At 40.8% G+C, this 21,485-nt stretch overlaps 1 protein-coding gene across 1 annotated transcript in view; it reads left to right on the top strand.

Moving 5' to 3' along the window:
• The window catches only part of LOC128657352 (gastrula zinc finger protein XlCGF48.2), a 292,924-nt gene that overhangs the window by 235,803 nt on the left and 35,636 nt on the right, over positions 1-21,485 (top strand). The window contains exon 9 of the mRNA XM_053711666.1: positions 913-1,014. Coding sequence (XP_053567641.1) covers positions 913-1,014 — 102 coding nt within the window. The remainder of the gene's footprint in view (positions 1-912; positions 1,015-21,485) is intronic.

Below are 21,485 nucleotides of genomic sequence, written 5' to 3'. Positions count from 1 at the left end.
AAGGGTTAATTGTAGACTTGAATTTTAGGGCTTGGAGTACGGCTTTTCAGACGAAACGTGTTAGCCATTATTTGGTTTTTACTGCCTCTCAAATGTACCGCTGTACTTTTAAATGAATATTAAAAGTTAATTTTTATACTCCGGTGCTGATTGCTTTGTCTTTTTGCTGTTGTGTTTGAGGGGCACAGGCTACATGGGAGATAGTTTACATGTGAGTGTGCATCTGTGTTGTATCTGAGGAAGGTGGTTTAAAGGTGAGTGTGCATGTGTGTTGTGGTTAAGGGAAACCGGGTACAGGTGAGCATGCACGTGTGTTGTGTCTAAGGGAGACGATTACAGGTGAGTGTGCATTTATGTTATGTTTAAGGGGAATTTGCACCTATGTTGTATCTGAGGGAGATGGGTTACATGTGAGTGTGTTTCTCTGAGGGAGATGGGTTACAGTTAAGTGTTGTGTCTGAGGGAGATGAATTACATATGTGTGTGTGTGCACGTGTGTTGTGTCTGAGGGAGACTGGATACAGGTGAGTGTGCAGGTGTGTTGTGTCTGAGGAAGACGGCTTACAGGGTAGTATGTGTGTGTTTTTCTGAGGCATATGGGTTACAGGTGAGCGTGCACGTGTGTTATCTGAAGAACATGGGTTACAGGTGAGTGTGCATGTATGTTGTGTCTGAGGAAGATGGGTTCTAGGTAAGTATTCATGTGTGTTGTGTCAGAGGAAGGTGGGTTACAGGTGAGTGTGCACGTGTGTTGTGTCTGAGGGAGACAGGTTACAGGTGAGTGTGAGTTTAACCCTTGTTAAGTTCATGTTTACGCTATTTTCTGTGTGGGAAATACAGAAACTGTTTTATGGTAAAGCTATAAAAACTAGATCATGTGATATAAAAACTAAATCTGCTTTCTTTGTACAGATGAAGATAATGCTGATTTAGTGAAAGTTGAGATAACAGAAGATTTATGTGTGACGCGTCGGCTGGAAGCAACTGAGGAAACTAATGAAAGTATCAGCCCAGGTGAGTGTGCACGTGTGTTGTGTATAAGGAAAATGGGTTACAATTGAGTGTGCAAGAGTGTTGTACCTGAGGGAGACGGGTTACAGGGTAGTAAGTATGTGTGTTGTGTCTGAGGGAAACGGGTTACAGATGAGTGTGCACGTGTGTTGTGTCTGAGGGAGATGGGTTACAGGTGAATGTGCACAAGTGTTCTCTAAGGGAGATGGGTTACAGGTGAGTGTGCACGTGTGATATGTCTAAGGGGGACGGGTTACAGGTGAGTGTGCATGTATGTTTTTGAGTGGCACAGGCTACAGGTGAATTTGCAACCTATGTTGTATCTCAGGGAGATGGTTTACATGTGAGTGTGCATCTGTGTTGTGTCTGAGGAAGGTGGTTTAAAGGTGAGTGTGCATGTGTGTTATGTCTGAGGGATATGGGTTACATGTGAGTTTTGTATCTGAAGGAGATGGATTACAGGTAAGCACACACAGGCTGCAGGGGAATGTGCACCTATGAGGCACAGGCTACAGGGGAATTTGCACCTATGTTGTATCTGAGGGAGATTGGTTACATGTGAGTGTGTATGTGTGTTGTGTCTGAGAGAGATGGGTTACAGGTGAGTGGTGTCTGAGGGAGATGGGTTACAGGTGAGTGTTGTGTCTGAGGGAGATGGGTTACAGGTGAGTGTTGTGTCTGAGGGAGATGGGTTACAGGTGAGTGTTGTATCTGAGGGAGATGGGTTACAGGTGAGTGTTGTGTCTGAGGGAGATGGGTTACAGGTGAGTGTACATGTGTGTTGTGTCTGATGAAGCTGGGTTACAGGTTAGTGTTGTGTCTGAGGGAGACTGGTTACAGGTGAGTGTGTATGTGTGCATGTGTGTTGTGTATGAGGGAGAATGGTTACATGGTTGTGAGTGTTGTGTCTGAGGGAGATAGATGGGTCACAGGTAAGCATGCAAGTGTGTGGAGTCTGAGGCAGCACACGACCTCCATAGGACCGGCAAAACCACAAGCATGTAGATATAAGTATTGGAGATATATTAAAAGGGATTTAATGGCTGCTTGCTATTATTTCAAAAATATATAGAATGTAAATATATGTTTATTGTTAAATTTTTGTAGATATCTTTTTATAATGTTTGATTAATATTATTTATTTCATGTAATTGGCAAGAGTCCATGAGCTAGTGACGTATGGGATATACAATCCTACCAGGAGGGGCAAAGTTTCCCAAACCTCAAAAAGCCTATAAATACACCCCTCACCACACCCACAACTCAGTTTTACAAACTTTGCCTCCTATGGAGGTGGTGAAGTAAGTTTGTGCTAAGATTTCTACATTGATATGCGCTTCTCAGCATTTTGAAGCCCGGTTCCCCTCAGAGTACAGTGAATGTCAGAGGGATGTGAAGGGAGTATAACCTATTGAATGCGATGGTTTTCCTCACGGGAGTTCTATTTCATAGGTTCTCTGTTATCGGTCGTAGAGATTCATATCCTACCTCCCTTATTCAGATCGACGATATACTCTCATTTCTTTCATGTAATTAGCAAGAGTCCATGAGCTAGTGACGTATGGGATATACATTCCTACCAGGAGGGGCAAAGTTTCCCAAACCTCAAAATGCCTATAAATACACCCCTCACCACACCCACAATTCAGTTTTACAAACGTTGCCTCCTGTGGAGGTGGTGAATTAAGTTTGTGCTAGATTCTACGTTGATATGCGCTTCGCAGCAGGCTGGAGCCCGGTTTTCCTCTCAGTGTGCAGTGAATGTCAGAGGGATGTGAAGAGAGTATTGCCTGTTTGAATTCAATGGTCTCCTTCTACGGGATCTATTTCATAGGTTCTCTGTTATCGGTCGTAGAGATTCATCTCTTACCTCCCTTTTCAGATCGACGATATACTCTTATATATACCATTACCTCTACTGATTCTCGTTTCAGTACTGGTTTGGCTATCTACTATATGTAGATGAGTGTCCTGGGGTAAGTAAGTCTTATTTTCTGTGACACTCTAAGCTATGGTTGGGCACTTTATTTATAAAGTTCTAAATATATGTCTTTAAACTTATATTTGCCATGATTCAGGATGATCAATATTCCTTATTTCAGACAGTCAGTTTCATTATTTGGGATAATGCATATGAATAATCATTTTTTTCTTACCTTAAAAAATTGTTTCAATTGACTTTTTTCCCTGTGGGCTGTTAGGCTCGCGGTGGCTGAAAATGCTTCAATTTATTGCGTCATTCTTGGCGCAGACTTTTTTGGCACAAAAAATTCTGTTTGTCATTTCCGGCGTCAAACTTGACGCCGGAAGTTGTTCGTGTTTGCGTCATTTTTTTGACGTTTTGCGCCAAAAATCTCGGCGTCACCGGATATGGCGTCATTCTTGGCGCCAAAAATTTTAAGGCGCCAATAATGTGGGCGTCTTTTGGCGCTAAAAAATGTGGGCGTCATTCTTGTCTCCACCTTTTTTTCACATTGCTTCTGGTTGCTAGAGGCTTGTTCATTGGCATTTTTTTCCCATTCCTGAAACTGTCATTTAAGGAATTTGATAAATTTTGCTTTAAATGTTGTTTTTTCTTTTACATATTGCAAGATGTCTCACATTGTCCCTGGATCAGAATCTACGTCTGGAAAGACGCTGCCTGATGCTGGTTCTACCAAAGTTAAGTGCATTTGTTGTAAACTTGTGGTAACTGTTCCTCCGGCTGTAGTTTGTGATGAATGTCATGATAAGCTTGCTAATGCAGATAGTATTTCCATTAGTAATATACCATTACCTGTTGCTGTTCCTTCAACATCTAATACTCAGGATGTTCCTGTTAATATAAAAGAATTTGTTTCTAAATCTATTAGGAAGGCTATGTCTGTTATTCCTCCTTCCAGTAAACGTAAAAGGTCTTTTAAAACTTCTCATTTTTCAGATGAATTTTTAAATGACCGTCATCATTCTGATTTGTCTGTTTCTGATGAGGATATTTCTGGTTCAGAGGAATCTGTCTCAGATATTGACACTGTTAAATCTTCATATTTATTTAAAATGGAATTTATTCGCTCTTTACTTAAAGAAGTTTTAATCGCATTAGAGATGGAGGATTCTAGTCCTCTTGATACTAAATCTACTAAGCGTTTAAATTCGGTTTTTAAACCTCCTATTGTTATTCCAGAAGTTTTTCCTGTCCCTGATGCTATTTCTGAAGTAATTTCTAGGGAATGGAATAATCTGGGTACTTCATTTACTCCTTCTCAAAGGTTTAAGAAATTGTATCCTGTGCCATCTGACAGATTAGAGTTTTGGGACAAAATCCCTAAAGTTGATGGGGCTATCTCTACTCTTGCTAAACGTACTACTATTCCTACAGCAGATAGTACTTCCTTTAAGGATCCTTTAGATAGGAAGAGTGAATCCTTTCTAAGGAAAGCTTATTTATGTTCAGGTAATCTTCTTAGGCCTGCTATTTCTTTGGCTGATGTTGCCGCCGCTTCCACTTTTTGGTTGGAGGCTTTAGCACAACAAGTATCAGACCATAATGCTCATAGCATTGTTAAACTTCTTCAACATGCTAATAACTTTATTTGTGATGCCATCTTTGATATCATCAGAGTTGATGTCAGGTATATGTCTTTAGCTATTTTAGCTAGAAGAGCTTTATGGCTTAAAACTTGGAATGCAGATATGTCTTCTAAGTCAACTTTGCTTTCTCTTTCTTTCCAAGGTAATACATTATTTGGTTCCCAGTTGGATTCTATTATTTCAACTGTTACCGGGGGGAAAGGAACTTTTTTGCCTCAGGACAAAAAATCTAAAGGTAAATATAGGGCTGCTAATCGTTTTCGTTCCTTTCGTCAGAATAAAGAACAGAAGCCTGACCCTTCCCCTAAAGGAACGGTTTCTGTTTGGAAACCTTCTCCAATCTGGAATAAATCCAAGCCTTTTAGAAAGTCAAAACCAGCTCCCAAGTCCACATGAAGGTGCGGCCCTCATTCCAGCACAGCTGGTAGGGGGCAGGTTACGATTTTTCAAAGACATTTGGATCAATTCGATTCACAGTCTTTGGATTCAGAGCATTGTTTCACAAGGGTACAGAATAGGTTTCAAGGTAAGGCTGCCTGCGAAGAGATTTTTTTCTCTCTCGCATTCCAATAAATCCAGTGAAGGCTCAGGCATTTCTGAAATGTGTTTCAGATCTCGAGTTGGCTGGAGTAATTGTGCCAGTTCCAGTTCTGGAACAGGGTCTGGGGTTTTACTCAAATCTATTCATTGTACCAAAGAAGGAGAATTCCTTCAGACCAGTTCTGGATTTAAAGATATTGAATCGTTATGTAAGGATGCCAACATTCAAAATGGTAACTATAAGGACTATTCTGCCTTTTGTTCAGCAAGGGCATTATATGTCCACAATAGATTTACAGGATGCATATCTTCATATTCCGATTCATCCAGATCACTTTCAGTTTCTGAGATTCTCTTTTCTAGACAAGCATTACCAGTTTGTGGCCCTTCCGTTTGGCCTAGCAACAGCTCCAAGGATCTTTTCAAAGGTTCTCGGTGCCCTTCTCTCTGTAATCAGAGAACAGGGTATTGCGGTATTTCCTTATTTGGACGACATCTTGGTACTTGCTCAGTCTTCACATTCTGCAGAATCTCATACGAATCAACTTGTGTCATTTCTTCAAAGACATGGTTGGAGGATCAATTTACCAAAGAGTTCATTGATTCCTCAGACAAAGGTAACCTTTTTGGGTTTTCAAATAGATTCAGTGTCCATGACCTTGTCTCTAACAGAAAAGAGACGTCTGAAATTGGTTTCAGCCTGTTGAAACCTTCAGTCTCAATCATTCCCTTCGGTAGCTTTATGCATGGAAATTCTAGGTCTCATGACTGCTGCATCGGACGCGATCCCCTTTGCTCGTTTTCACATGCGACCTCTTCAGATTTGTATGCTGAACCAATGGTGCAGGGATTATACAAAGATATCACAATTAATATCCTTAAATCCCAATGTACGACACTCTCTGACGTGGTGGATAGATCACCATCGTTTAGTCCAAGGGGCTTCTTTTGTTCGTCCAACCTGGACTGTGATCTCAACAGATGCGAGTCTGTCAGGTTGGGGAGCTGTATGGGGATCTCTGACAGCGCAGGGGGTTTGGGAATCTCAGGAGGCGAGATTACCAATCAACATTTTGGAACTCCGTGTGATTTTCAGAGCTCTTCAGTTCTGGCCTCTTCTGAAGAGAGAATCGTTTATTTGTTTTCAGACAGACAATGTCACAACCGTGGCATATGTCAATCATCAGGGTGGGACTCACAGTCCTCAGGCTATGAAAGAAGTATCTCGGATACTTATATGGGCGGAATCCAGCTCCTGTCTAATCTCTGCGGTTCACATCCCAGGTGTAGACAATTGGGAAGCGGATTATCTCAGTCGCCAGACGTTACATCCGGGCGAATGGTCCCTTCACCCAGAGGTATTTCTTCAGATTGTTCAAATCTGGGGACTTCCAGAAATAGATCTGATCAGAAGGAAGTAGGATATTCCGGCAGCGCTAACTTGAGATGTGACCTAAAGCTCCCTTACAATAGGGTCCCTAGTTACCCAATATAAAATCTAACAGAACAATAAATATATAATCGCTCAAGGTTTAAAATGATATGAGATAAGTGCTCCTGTGTACAATGTGCGTCTTAAGTGACTAAAAACTTAAAAAACTAGTAAAAACTTAAATGTTGCCAAAAGTCCAATAATAAAAAAGTCCAATATTCAAAAGTCCCAAAGGAATCCAATGATCCAACTGATCCAATAAATGTTTATAGTTCCAATTGTGAATGAGTAAAAGTAAAAATAAATGTGTTCAATATTATTGATGAAGTAGTGAATGAATTGTGGAGAAAAAATTGCGCAAAGTGTGTCCAAAAAAATCAATCAAAAAATCAAAAAAATTATTAATTAAAAATTTTTTGTGAGAAAATATGTCCAAAAAATATCAAAAATAAGTGATGAAAAAATAAGTGATGAAAAAATAGTGTTGAGGGTTGGTTCCTCAAATGTGATAAGGATTACAAATCAAATGTGAAAAACCAAAAAACATGTAGTGTTGGTGAAATTCTTGATGGTGCTCAGCTATAAGCAAAAAAGCAAAAGAAAAACTCCAAACCTGTAAAGAAAGAAATAATACAACATAGAGCTGTAACGTTTTAAATTAGCTGAAATATATTGAAATGAAACTCACCATATAGGTCAACGCGTTTCGGCCCACCAATAGGGCCTTTTTCAAGACTGGTATATAGTGAGTAAAATTGAGCGATTTTATATGTTTGATTCGTAAAAATGGCGTCAAAATTGTTTGATTTGCGCTCATTTTCTGACCCTGTGACCCGGAAGTTCATTGTAAGGTCGGATGTGTAATCATTTTCTGCCACCTATATTATGTTAAGACCCTATATTTATTATACAGCAATTTGTGGTAGTGTCCTTTTTATTTGTACTTATTTTCTCTTAGTAATTGTTGTTTAGGTTGTTATCTTTGTCCCTTTCGATAAAGTTTAGGCCAAACCGGAAGTTCAGTGTTACTGCTAGACCGGATGTGCTCCATGTGATTCAAAACCGGAAGTGGGGCTTCTGTGTCAGACCGGAAATCATAGTGGATGGAAACTGGAAGTGTGATACCGGATGTTTATTTTCCGGATATTTGGTTAATCCCCCTGTGGGATATTAGAATTCCATATGGTCTCATTGGGAAATATATTTTTTGTAAGCACTCGAGACTAACATCTTGGGTTATTATTGCTTACAACAATAATATTTCCCAATGAGACCATATGGAATTCTAATATCCCACAGGGGGATTAACCAAATATCCGGAAAATAAACATCCGGTATCACACTTCCAGTTTTCATCCACTATGATTTCCGGTCTGACACAGAAGCCCCACTTCCGGTTTGACGCAGAAGCCCCACTTCCGGTTTTGAATCACATGGAGCACATCCGGTCTAGCGGTAACACTGAACTTCCGGTTTGGCCTAAACTTTATCGAAAGGGACAAAGATAACAACTTAAACAACAATTACTAAGAGAAAATAAGTACAAATAAAAAGGACACTACCACAAATTGCTGAATAATAAATATAGGGTCTTAACATAATATAGGTGGCAGAAAAAGATTACACATCCGACCTTACAATGAACTTCCGGGTCACAGGGTCAGAAAATGAGCGCAAATCAAACAATTTTGGCACCATTTTTACAAATCAAACATATAAATCGCTCAATTTTACTCACTATATACCAGTCTTGAAAAAGGCCCTATTGGTGGGCCAAAACGCGTTGCCCTATATGGTGAGTTTCATTTCAATATATTTCAGCTAATTTAAAACGTTACTGCTCTATGTTGTATTATTTCTTTCTTTACAGGTTTGGAGTTTTTCTTTTGCTTTTTTGCTTATAGCTGAGCACCATCAAGAATTTCACCAACACTACATGTTTTTTGGTTTTTCACATTTGATTTGTAATCCTTATCACATTTGAGGAACCAACCTAAACACTATTTTCTCTTGTTAAGTGTATCCAGTCCACGGATCATCCATTACTTGTGGGATATTCTCCTTCCCAACAGGAAGTTGCAAGAGGATCACCCACAGCAGAGCTGCTATATAGCTCCTCCCCTCACTGCTATATCCAGTCATTCTCTTGCAACTCTCAACTAAGATGGAGGTCGTAAGAGGACTGTGGTGTTTTATACTTAGTTTATTTCTTCAATCAAAAGTTTGTTATTTTTAAATGGTACCGGAGTGTACTGTTTATCTCAGGCAGTATTTAGAAGAAGAATCTGCCTGCGTTTTCTATGATCTTAGCAGAAGTAACTAAGATCCTTTGCTGTTCTCACATATTCTGAGGAGTGAGGTAACTTCAGAGGGGGAATAGCGTGCAGGTTTTCCTGTAATAAGGTATGTGCAGTTAAAATATTTTTCTAGGGATGGAATTTGCTAGAAAATGCTGCTGATACCGAAGTAATGTAAGTAAAGCCTTAAATGCAGTGATAGCGACTGGTATCAGGCTTATTAATAGAGATACATACTCTTATAAAAGTGTATTTTAAAACGTTTGCTGGCATGTTTAATCGTTTTTTACATATGTTTGGTGATAAAACTTATTGGGGCCTAGTTTTTTCCACATGGCTGGCTTGAATTTTGCCTAGAAACAGTTCCATGAGGCTTCCCACTGTTGTAATATGAGTGGGAGGGGCCTATTTTGGCGTTTTTTTTGCACAGCAAAAATTACAGACACAGACATCCAGCTTCTTCCTGCATGATCCAGGACTTCTCTGAAGGGCTCAAAAGGCTTCAAAAGTCGTATTGAGGGAGGTAAAAAGCCACAGTAGAGCTGTGGCAGTTGTTGTGACTGTTTAAAAAACGTTTTTGTCATTTGTTATTCCGTTTTTGGTATTAAAGGGTTAATCATCCATTTGCAAGTGGGTGCAATGCTCTGCTAACTTATTACATACACTGTAAAAATTTTGTTAGTGTAACTGCATTTTTTCACTGTTATTTCAAAATTTGGGAAAATTTGTGTTTCTTAAAGGCGCAGTAACTTTTTTATATTGCTTGTAAACTTGTTTTAAAGTGTTTTCCAAGCTTGCTAGTCTCATTGCTATTCTGTTTAAACATGTCTGACACAGAGGAACCTACTTGTTCATTATGTTTGAAAGCCATGGTGGAGCCCCATAGGAGAATGTGTACTAAATGTATTGATTTCACCTTAAACAGTAAAGATCAGTCTTTATCTATAAAAGAATTATCACCAGAGGGTTCTGTCGAGGGGGAAGTTATGCCGACTAACTCTCCCCACGTGTCAGACCCTTCGCCTCCCGCTAAGGGGACGCACGCTAATATGGCGCCAATTACATCAGGAACGCCCATAGCGATTACCTTGCAGGACATGGCTGCAATCATGAATAATACCCTGTCAGAGGTATTATCTAGATTGCCTGAATTAAGAGGCAAGCGCGATAGCTCTGGGGTTAGGAGAGATACAGAGCGCGCAAATGCTTTTAGAGCCATGTCTGATACTGCGTCACAGTATGCAGAACATGAGGACGGAGAGCTTCAGTCTGTGGGTGACATCTCTGACTCAGGGAAACCGGATTCAGAGATTTCTAATTATAAATTTAAGCTTGAGAACCTCCGTGTATTGCTTGGGGAGGTATTAGCTGCTCTGAATGACTGTAACACAGTTGCAATTCCAGAGAAATTGTGTAGGCTGGATAGATACTATGCGGTGCCGGTGTGTACTGACGTTTTTCCTATACCTAAAAGGCTTACAGAAATTATTAGCAAGGAGTGGGATAGACCCGGTGTGCCCTTTTCCCCACCTCCTATATTTAGAAAAATGTTTCCAATAGACGCCACTACACGGGACTTATGGCAGACGGTCCCTAAGGTGGAGGGAGCAGTTTCTACTTTAGCAAAGCGTACCACTATCCCGGTTGAGGACAGTTGTGCTTTTTCAGATCCAATGGATAAAAAATTGGAGGGTTACCTAAAGAAAATGTTTATTCAACAAGGTTTTATTTTAAAGCCTACTGGTTCCCCCAAGACAGCATGAAGAAACGGCCCCCTATCCGGAAACGGATCTAGTGGGGTGCAGACTTTCTCTCTTCGCCCAGGCGTGGGCAAGAGATGTTCAGGATCCCTGGGCGTTGGAGATCATATCTCAGGGATATCTTCTGGACTTCAAAGCTTCTCCTCCACAAGGGAGATTTCATATTTCAAGGTTATCAGCAAACCAGATAAAGAAAGAGGCATTCCTAAGCTGTGTGCAAGACCTCCTAGTAATGGGAGTGATCCATCCAGTTCCGCGGACGGAACAAGGACAGGGATTTTATTCAAATCTGTTTGTGGTTCCCAAGAAAGAGGGAACCTTTCAGACCAATCTTGGATCTAAAGATCTTAAACAAATTCCTCAGAGTTCCATCATTCAAAATGGAAACTATTCGGACCATCCTACCCATGATCCAAGAGGGTCAGTACATGACCACAGTGGAATTAAAGGATGCCTACCTTCACATACCGATTCACAAAGATCATCATCGGTTCCAAAGGTTTGCCTTTCTAGACAGGCATTACCAATTTGTAGCTCTTCCCTTCGGGTTGGCCACTGCCCCGAGAATTTTTACAAAGGTTCTGGGCTCACTTCTGGCGGTTCTAAGACCGCGAGGCATAGCGGTGGCTCCGTATCTAGACGACATCCTGATACAGGCGTCAAGCTTTCAAATTGCCAAGTCTCGTACAGAGAAGTAAACGTGGAAAAGAGTTCTCTATCACCACTCACAAGAGTCTCCTTCCTAGGGACTCTTATAGATTCTGTAGAGATGAAAATTTACCTGACGGAGTCCAGGTTATTAAAACTTCTAAATGCTTGCTGTGTCCTTCATTCCATTCCACGCCCGTCAGTGGCTCAGTGCCTCAGTGCCTCAGTGCATGGAAGTAATCGGCTTAATGGTAGCGGCAATGGACATAGTGCCATTTGCGCGCCTGCATCTCAGACCGCTGCAATTATGCATGCTAAGTCAGTGGAATGGGGATTACTCAGATTTGTCCCCTCTACTAAATCTGGATCAAGAGACCAGAGATTCTCTTCTCTGGTGGCTTTCTCTGGTCCATCTGTCCAAGGGTATGACCTTTCGCAGGCCAGATTGGACGATAGTAACAACAGATGCCAGCCTTCTAGGTTGGGGCGCAGTCTGGAACTCCCTGAAGGCTCAGGGATCGTGGACTCAGGAGGAGAAACTCCTCCCAATAAATATTCTGGAGTTAAGAGCAATATTCAAGGCTCTTCTAGCTTGGCCTCAGTTAGCAACACTGAGGTTCATCAGATTTCAGTCGGACAACATCACGACTGTGGCTTACATCAACCATCAAGGGGGAACCAGGAGTTCCCTAGCGATGTTAGAAGTCTCAAAGATAATTCGCTGGGCAGAGTCTCACTCTTGCCACCTGTCAGCGATCCACATCCCAGGCGTAGAGAACTGGGAGGCGGATTTTCTAAGTCGTCAGACTTTTCATCCGGGGGAGTGGGAACTCCACCCGGAGGTGTTTGCTCAACTGGTCCATCGTTGGGGCAAACCAGAACTGGATCTCATGGCGTCTCGCCAGAACGCCAAGCTTCCTTGTTACGGATCCAGGTCCAGGGACCCGGGAGCAACGCTGATAGATGCTCTAGCAGCTCCTTGGTTCTTCAACCTGGCCTATGTGTTTCCACCGTTTCCTCTGCTCCCTCGACTGATTGCCAAAATCAAACAGGAGAGAGCATCAGTGATTCTGATAGCGCCTGCGTGGCCACGCAGGACCTGGTATGCAGACCTAGTGGACATGTCATCTCTTCCACCATGGACTCTGCCTCTGAGGCAGGACCTTCTAATACAAGGTCCTTTCAATCATCCAAATCTAATTTCTCTGAGACTGACTGCATGGAGATTGAACGCTTGATTCTATCAAGGCGTGGCTTCTCCGAGTCAGTCATTGATACCTTAATACAGGCTCGGAAGCCTGTCACCAGGAAAATCTACCATAAGATATGGCGTAAATATCTTTATTGGTGTGAATCCAAGAGTTACTCATGGAGTAAGGTTAGGATTCCTAGGATATTGTCCTTTCTCCAAAAGGGTTTGGACAAAGGCTTATCAGCTAGTTCTTTAAAAGGACAGATCTCTGCTCTGTCTATTCTTTTGCATAAGCGTCTGGCAGAAGTTCCAGATGTCCAGGCATTTTGTCAGGCTTTGGTTAGGATTAAGCCTGTGTTTAAAACTGTTGCTCCCCCGTGGAGCTTAAACTTGGTTCTTAAAGTTCTTCAGGGAGTTCAGTTTGAACCCCTTCATTCCATTGATATTAAACTTTTATCTTGGAAAGTTCTGTTTTTGATGGCTATTTCCTCGGCTCGAAGAGTCTGAGTTATCTGCCTTACATTGTGATTCTCCTTATCTGATTTTTCATTCAGACAAGGTAGTTCTGCTTACCAAACCTGGGTTTTTACCTAAGGTGGTTTCTAACAGGAATATCAATCAAGAGATTGTTGTTTCATCATTGTGTCCTAATCCTTCTTCAAAGAAGGAACGTCTTTTGCATAATCTGGACGTAGTCCGTGCCTTGAAGTTTTACTTACAGGCTACTAAAGATTTTCGTCAAACATCTGCCCTGTTTGTCGTTACTCTGGGCAGAGGAGAGGTCAAAAAGCTTCGGCAACCTCTCTCTCCTTTTGGCTTCGGAGCATAATACGCTTAGCCTATGAGACTGCTGGACAGCAGCCCCCTGAAAGGATTACAGCTCATTCTTCTAGAGCTGTGGCTTCCACCTGGGCCTTTAAAAATGAGGCCTCTGTTGAACAGATTTGCAAGGCTGCGACTTGGTCTTCGCTTCACACCTTTTCAAAATTTTACGAATTTGACACTTTTGCTTCTTCGGAGGCTGTTTTTGGGAGAAAGGTTCTACAGGAAGTGGTTCCTTCGGTTTAAGTCCCTGCCTTGTCCCTCCCATCATCCGTGTACTTTAGCTTTGGTATTGGTATCCCACAAGTAATGGATGATCCGTGGACTGGATACACTTAACAAGAGAAAACATAATTTATGCTTACCTGATAAATTTATTTCTCTTGTAGTGTATCCAGTCCACGGCCCGCCCTGTCCTTTTAAGGCAGGTCTAAATTTTGATTAAACTACAGTCACCACTGCACCCTATGGTTTCTCCTTTCTCGTCTTGTTTTGGTCGAATGACTGGATATGGCAGTGAGGGGAGGAGCTATATAGCAGCTCTGCTGTGGGTGATCCTCTTGCAACTTCCTGTTGGGAAGGAGAATATCCCACAAGTAATGGATGATCTGTGGACTGGATACCCTACAAGAGAAATACATTTATCAGGTAAGCATAAATTATGTTTTTTCATCACTTATTTTTTCATCACTTATTTTTGATATTTTTTGGACATATTTTCTCACAAAAATTTTTTAATTAATAATTTTTTTGATTTTTTGATTGATTTTTTTGGACACACTTTGCGCAATTTTTTCTCCACAATTCATTCACTACTTCATCAATAATATTGTACAGATTTATTTTTACTTTTACTCATTCACAATTGGAACTATAAACATTTATTGGATCAGTTGGATCATTGGATTCCTTTGGGACTTTTGAATATTGGACTTTTTTATTATTGGACTTTTGGCAACATTTAAGTTTTTACTAGTTTAAGTTTTTAGTCACTTAAGACGCACATTGTACACAGGAGCACTTATTATCTCATATCATTTTAAACCTTGAGCGATTATACATTGTTGTTTTTATACTGATTATATTGTCCATATTTGTTTTTATTTTCATATTGTCATCCATATCTGTCAATTGATTTTATTTATATTTGTCTTTTGTTTTTATCATTGTATCATGGATCCATGTTATTAAATGTATTTGTATTATATGCTTATGTAAACACATTTTATCAAAACACATTTTTACTTACACAGTTTTAAATCAGAGATTAAACTGACATATTTTATGCTAATTATACATCTCTTATTATTTATTAACAACCCATTTCACATTCGATCTTGGCCCATTGTGCTGACCTCACATTTGATTTCAGATCCAGGGATCCTCATGCGGAGGCAGTGGACGCGTTGTCGCTTCCTTGGAATTATCATCCTGCGTATATCTTTCCGCCTCTAGTTCTTCTTGCAAAAGTGATTTCCAAAATTCTAATGGAACGTTCGTTTGTACTGCTGGTGGCTCCAGCATGGCCTAACAGGTTTTGGTATGCGGATCTCATTCGGATGGCCAGTTGCCAACCTTGGACTCTTCTGTTAAGACCAGACCTTCTATCTCAAGGCCCTTTTTTCCATCAGGATCTCAAATCATTAAATTTGAAGGTATGGAAATTGAACGCTTGATTCTTAGTCAGAGGTTTCTCTGACTCAGTAATTAATACTATGTTACAGGCTCGTAAATCTGTGTCTAGGAGGATTTATTATCGAGTCTGGAAGACTTACATTTCTTGGTGTTCTTCTCATAAATTCTCCTGGCATTCTTTTAGAATTCCTAGAATTTTACAGTTTCTTCAGGATGGTTTGGATAAAGGTTTGTCTGCAAGTTCCTTGAAAGGACAAATCTCTGCTTTTTTCTGTTCTTTTTCACAGAAAGATTGCTAATCTTCCTGATATTCATTGTTTTGTACAGGCTTTGGTTCGTATCAAACCTGTCATTAAATCAATCTCTTCTCCTTGGAGTCTTAATTTGGTTCTGAGGGCTTTACAAGCCCCTCCGTTTGAACCTATGCATTCTCTGGACATTAAATTACTTTCTTGGAAAGTTCTGTTCCTTTTGGCCATCTCTTCTGCTAGAAGAGTTTCTGAGTTATCTGCTCTTTCTTGTGAATCTCCTTTTCTGATTTTTCATCAGGATAAGGCAGTGTTGCGGACTTCATTTAAATTTTTACCCAAGGTTGTGAATTCTAACAACATTAGTAGAGAAATTGTTGTTCCTTCATTGTGTCCTAATCCTACGAATTCAAAGGAGAGATCTTTACATTCTTTGGATGTAGTAAGAGCTTTGAAATATTATGTTGAAGCTACTAAAGATTTTAGAAAGACTTTTAGTCTATTTGTTATCTTTTCTGGGTCCAGAAAAGGTCAGAAGGCCTCCGCCATTTCTTTGGCGTCTTGGTTAAAGTGTTTGATTCATCATGCTTATGTGGAGTCGGGTAAATCCCCGCCTCAAAGGATTACGGCTCATTCTACTAGGTCAGTTTCTACTTCCTGGGCGTTTAGGAATGAAGCTTCTGTTGATCAGATTTGCAAAGCAGCAACTTGGTCTTCTTTGCATACTTTTACTAAATTCTACCATTTTGATGTGTTTTCTTCTTCTGAAGCAGTTTTTGGTTGAAAAGTACTTCAGGCAGCTGTTTCAGTTTGATTCTTCTGCTTATAATTTCAGTTTTTTTCATTATTGAGATTAAAACTTTTGTTTTGGTTTGTGGATTATTATTTTTCAGCGGAATTGGCTGTCTTTATTTTATCCCTCCCTCTCTAGTGACTCTTGCGTGGAAGTTCCACATCTTGGGTATTTATTATCCCATACGTCACTAGCTCATGGACTCTTGCTAATTACATGAAAGAAAACATAATTTATGTAAGAACTTACCTGATAAATTCATTTCTTTCATATTAGCAAGAGTCCATGAGGCCCACCCTTTTTTGTGGTGGTTATGATTTTTTTGTATAAAGCACAATTATTCCAATTCCTTATTTTGATGCTTTCGCTCCTTTCTTATCACCCCACTTCTTGGCTATTCGTTAAACTGAATTGTGGGTGTGGTGAGGGGTGTATTTATAGGCATTTTGAGGTTTGGGAAACTTTGCCCCTCCTGGTAGGAATGTATATCCCATACGTCACTAGCTCATGAACTCTTGCTAATATGAAAGAAATGAATTTATCAGGTAAGTTCTTACATAAATTATGTTATTCCATTACCTCTACTGATAACCGTCTCAGTACTGGTTTGGCTATCTGCAATATGTGGATGGGTGTCTTTCGGTAAGTATGTTTTTATTAATTAAGACACTCTCAGCTATGGTTTGGCACTTTATGCATTAATATAAAGTTCTAAATATATGTATTGTACTTATATTTGCCATGAGTCAGGTTTATGTATATTTCCTTTTGCAGACTATCAGTTTCATATTTGGGAAAAAACATCTTACCTGAGGTTTAGTCTTTTTTCAAACTGACTGTTTTTTTCATTAAATTTTGCGGGCAAAATTAGGCTTGTGAGGGCGCAGAATGCTAGAGTTTATTGCGTCATTCTTGGCACGAGAATTTTTTTGCACAAAGGTACGTCCGATGACGCAAATTCGTCATTTCTAGCGTCTTAGTTGACACTGAGTTCTTTGCACAAGGTTGCGTCTTCAATTACGCGAGTGTCATTTCCGGATGTTAGCGCCAAATATTTTTCAGTTGCGTCGTGCGTCATACTTCGCGCCAAATAATTTCATTATTTAAAAGCTCCATTCTTATATACCTCTTCCCTTTTTTTTCTATGTCAGAGGGCTATGCTGTTTGCATTTTTTTCCATTCCTGAAACTGCCATATAAGGAAATTGATAATTTTGCTTTATATGTTGTTTTTTCTCTTACATTTGCAAGATGTCTCAATCTGATTCTGTCTCAGAAATCACTGTTGGAACCCTGCTGCCTGATAACAGTTCTACCAAAGCTAAGTGCATTTGTTGTAAATTTGTGGAGATTATGGCCTCTAGTTATCAAGGTCCGTAAGGAGCTTGATGGCCTCTGTTTCTGGCGAGTCTTCAGACTCGCCAGAAACAGCAGTTATGAATCAGCGGTCACAAAGACCGCTGCTCCATAACCTGTCCACCTGCTCTGAGCAGACAGACACACATCGCCGGAAATCAAACCGACCGGGTTGATTGACACCCCCCTGCTGGCGGCCCATTGGCCGCGAGTCTGCAGGGGGTGGCGTTGCTCCAGCAGCTCTTGTGAGCTGCTGGTGTAATGCTGAATACGGTGAGCGTATTGCTCGCCGTATTCAGCGATGTCTGTCGGACCTGATCCGCACTGTCGGATCAGGTCCGACAGACAATGATAACTAGAGGCCTATATCTCCAGCTGTGGTATGTAATAGTTGCCATAAGCTTTTACATGCAGAGAATGTGTCCATCAGTAATAGTACAATGCCTGTTGTTCCTTAAACATCTAATGTACATGATATACCTGTGAATATAAAAGATTTCTCCAACATAGGTGTGTCCGGTCCACGGCGTCATCCTTACTTGTGGGATATTCTCTTCCCCAACAGGAAATGGCAAAGAGTCCCAGCAAAGCTGGTCACATGATCCCTCCTAGGCTCCGCCCACCCCAGTCATTCTCTTTGCCGTTGCACAGGCAACATCTCCACGGAGATGGTTAAGAGTTTTTTGGTGTTTAAATGTAGTTTTTATTCTTCAATCAAGTGTTTGTTATTTTAAAATAGTGCTGGTATGTACTATTTACTCTGAAACAGAAAAAGATGAAGATTTCTGTTTGTAAGAGGAAGATGATTTTAGCAGAAGTTACTAAAATCGATTGCTGTTTCCACACAGGACTGTTGAGATGAAGTAACTTCAGTTGGGGGAAACAGTTGGCAGACTTTTCTGCTTAAGGTATGACTGGCCATATTTCTAACAAGACTATGTAATGCTGGAAGGCTGTCATTTCCCCTTATGGGGACCGGTAAGCCATTTTCTTAGTTAAATAAAAGAATAAAGGGCTTCATAAGGGCTTAAAAAACTGGTAGACATTTTTCTGGGCTAAAACGATTGCTTTGCTAGGCATATTTTGCAGATTCTAACTATTAATGGTTATTATAATCTTGGGGATTGTTTAGAAAAACGGCAGGCACTGTGTTGGACACCTTTTTCAGATGGGGGCCTTTTCTAGTTATAGACAGAGCCTCATTTTCACGCCACTAATGCGCAGTTGTTTTTGGAGAGCAAGGCATGCAGATGCATGTGTGAGGAGCTAAGAATCACTGAAAAAGCTTATAGAAGGCATCATTTGGTATCGTATTCCCCTCTGGGCTTGGTTGGGTCTCAGCAAAGCATATAGCTGGGACTGTATAGGGGTTAAATGTAAAAACGGCTCCGGTTCCGTTAATTTTAGGGTTAAAGCTCTGAAATTTGGTGTGCAATACTTTTAATGCTTTAAGACACTGTGGTGAAATTTTGGTGAATTTTGAACAATTCCTTCATACTTTTTCACATATTCAGTAATAAAGTGTTTTCAGTTTGAAATTTAAAGTGACAGTAACGGTTTTATTTTAAAACGTTTTTTGTGCTTTGTTGACAAGTTTAAGCCTGTTTAACATGTCTGTACCATCAGATAAGCTATGTTCTATATGTATGAAAGCCAAGGTGTCTCCCCATTTAAATTTATGTGATAATTATGCCATAGTGTCCAAACAAAGTAGGGACAGCAATGCCACAGATAATGATATTGCCCAAGATGATTCCTCTAATGAGGGGAGTAAACATGATACTACATCATCCCCTTCTGTGTCTACACCAGTTTTGCCCACACAAGAGGCCCTTAGTACATCTAGTGCGCCAATTCTTATTACCATGCAACAATTAACGGCTGTAATGGATAACTCTATAGCAAACATTTTATCCAAAATGCCTACTTATCAGAGAAAGCGCGATTGCTCTGTTTTAAACACTGAAGAGCAAGAGGACGCTGATGATGACTGTTCTGACATACCCTCACACCAATCTGAAGGGGCCATGAGGGAGGTTTTGTCTGAGGGAGAAATTTCAGATTCAGGAAAAATTTCTCAACAAGCTGAACCTGATGTTGTGACATTTAAATTTAAATTAGACCATCTCCGCGCACTGCTTAAGGAGGTATTATCTACTCTGGATGATTGTGACAATTTGGTCATTCCAGAGAAATTATGTAAGATGGACAAGTTCCTAGAGGTTCCGGTGCCCCCCGACGCTTTTCCTATACCCAAGCGGGTGGCGGACATAGTAAATAAAGAGTGGGAAAGGCCCGGCATACCTTTTGTCCCCCCCCCTATATTTAAGAAATTATTTCCTATAGTCGACCCCAGAAAGGACTTATGGCAGACAGTCCCCAAGGTCGAGGGGGCGGTTTCTACTCTAAACAAACGCACTACTATTCCTATCGAAGATAGTTGTGCTTTCAAAGATCCTATGGATAAAAAATTAGAGGGTTTGCTTAAAAAGATTTTTGTTCAGCAAGGTTACCTTCTACAACCAATTTCATGCATTGTTCCTGTCACTACGGCAGCGTGTTTCTGGTTCGAGGAACCAGAAAAGTCGCTCAATAAAGAATCTTCGTATGAGGAGGTTATGGACAGAGTTCAAGCACTTAAATTGGCTAACTCTTTTATTTTAGATGCCGCTTTGCAATTAGCTAGATTAGCGGCGAAAAATTCAGGGTTTGCTATCGTGGCGTGCAGAGCGCTTTGGCTAAAGTCTTGGTCAGCGGATGTGTCTTCCAAGACAAAATTGCTTAACATCCCTTTCAAGGGTAAAACATTATTTGGACCTGATTTGAAAGAGATTATTTCAGACATCACTGGGGGAAAGGGCCATGCCCTCCCACAGGATAGGTCTTTTAAGGCTAAAAATAAGCCTAATTTTCGTCCCTTTCGCAGAAACGGACCAGCCTCTAATTCTACATCCTCTAAGCAAGAGGGTAATACTTCACAACCCAAACCAGCCTGGAGACCAATGCAAGGCTGGAACAAGGGTAAGCAGGCCAAGAAGCCTACCACTGCTACCAAAACAGCATGAAGGGATGGCCCCCGATCCGGGACCGGATCTGGTGGGGGGCAGACTTTCTCTCTTGGCTCAGGCTTGGGCAAGAGATGTTCAGGATCCTTGGGCGCTAGAAATAGTTTCTCAAGGTTATCTCCTGGAATTCAAGGAACTACCCCCAAGGGGAAGGTTCCACAGGTCTCAATTATCTTCAAACCAAATAAAAAGACAGGCATTCTTACATTGTGTAGAAGACCTGTTAAAGATGGGAGTGATTCATCCAGTTCCAATAAGAGAACAAGGGATGGGTTTTTATTCCAACCTGTTCATAGTTCCCAAAAAAGAGGGAACATTCAGACCAATTTTGGATCTCAAGATCCTAAACAAATTTCTCAAGGTTCCATCGTTCAAAATGGAAACTATTCGAACGATCCTACCTACTATCCAGGAAAATCAGTTTGACTACCGTGGATTTAAAGGATGCGTACCTACATATTCCTATCCACAAGGAACATCATCAGTTCCTAAGGTTCGCTTTTCTAGACAAGCATTACCAGTTTGTGGCACTTCCATTCGGATTAGCCACTGCTCCAAGGATTTTCACAAAGGTGCTAGGGTCCCTTCTAGCGGTTCTAAGACCAAGGGGCATTGCAGTAGTACCTTACTTGGACGACATCCTGATTCAAGCGTCGTCTCTGTCAAAAGCAAAGGCTCATACGGACATCGTCCTAGCCTTTCTCAGATCTCACGGATGGAAGGTGAACAAAGAAAAAAGTTCTCTGTCCCCGTCAACAAGAGTTCCCTTCTTGGGAACAATAATAGATTCCTTAGAAATGAGGATTTTTCTGACAGAGGTCAGAAAATCAAAAATTCTAAGCTCTTGTCAAGTACTTCATTCTGTTCTTCGTCCTTCCATAGCGCAGTGCATGGAAGTAATAGGATTGATGGTTGCAGCAATGGACATAGTTCCTTTTGCACGAATTCATCTAAGACCATTACAACTGTGCATGCTCAGACAGTGGAATGGGGATTATACAGACTTGTCTCCGACGATTCAAGTAGATCAAAAGACCAGAGATTCACTCCGTTGGTGGCTGACCCTGGACAATCTGTCACAGGGAATGAGCTTCCGCAGACCAGAGTGGGTCATTGT

The sequence above is a fragment of the Bombina bombina genome, chromosome 4 (assembly GCF_027579735.1).
Source record: "Bombina bombina isolate aBomBom1 chromosome 4, aBomBom1.pri, whole genome shotgun sequence".
Taxonomy (NCBI): domain Eukaryota; kingdom Metazoa; phylum Chordata; class Amphibia; order Anura; family Bombinatoridae; genus Bombina; species Bombina bombina.
The sequence above is the reverse complement of the archived record's forward strand: the minus strand, read 5'-3'. Positions and strand labels throughout refer to the sequence as shown.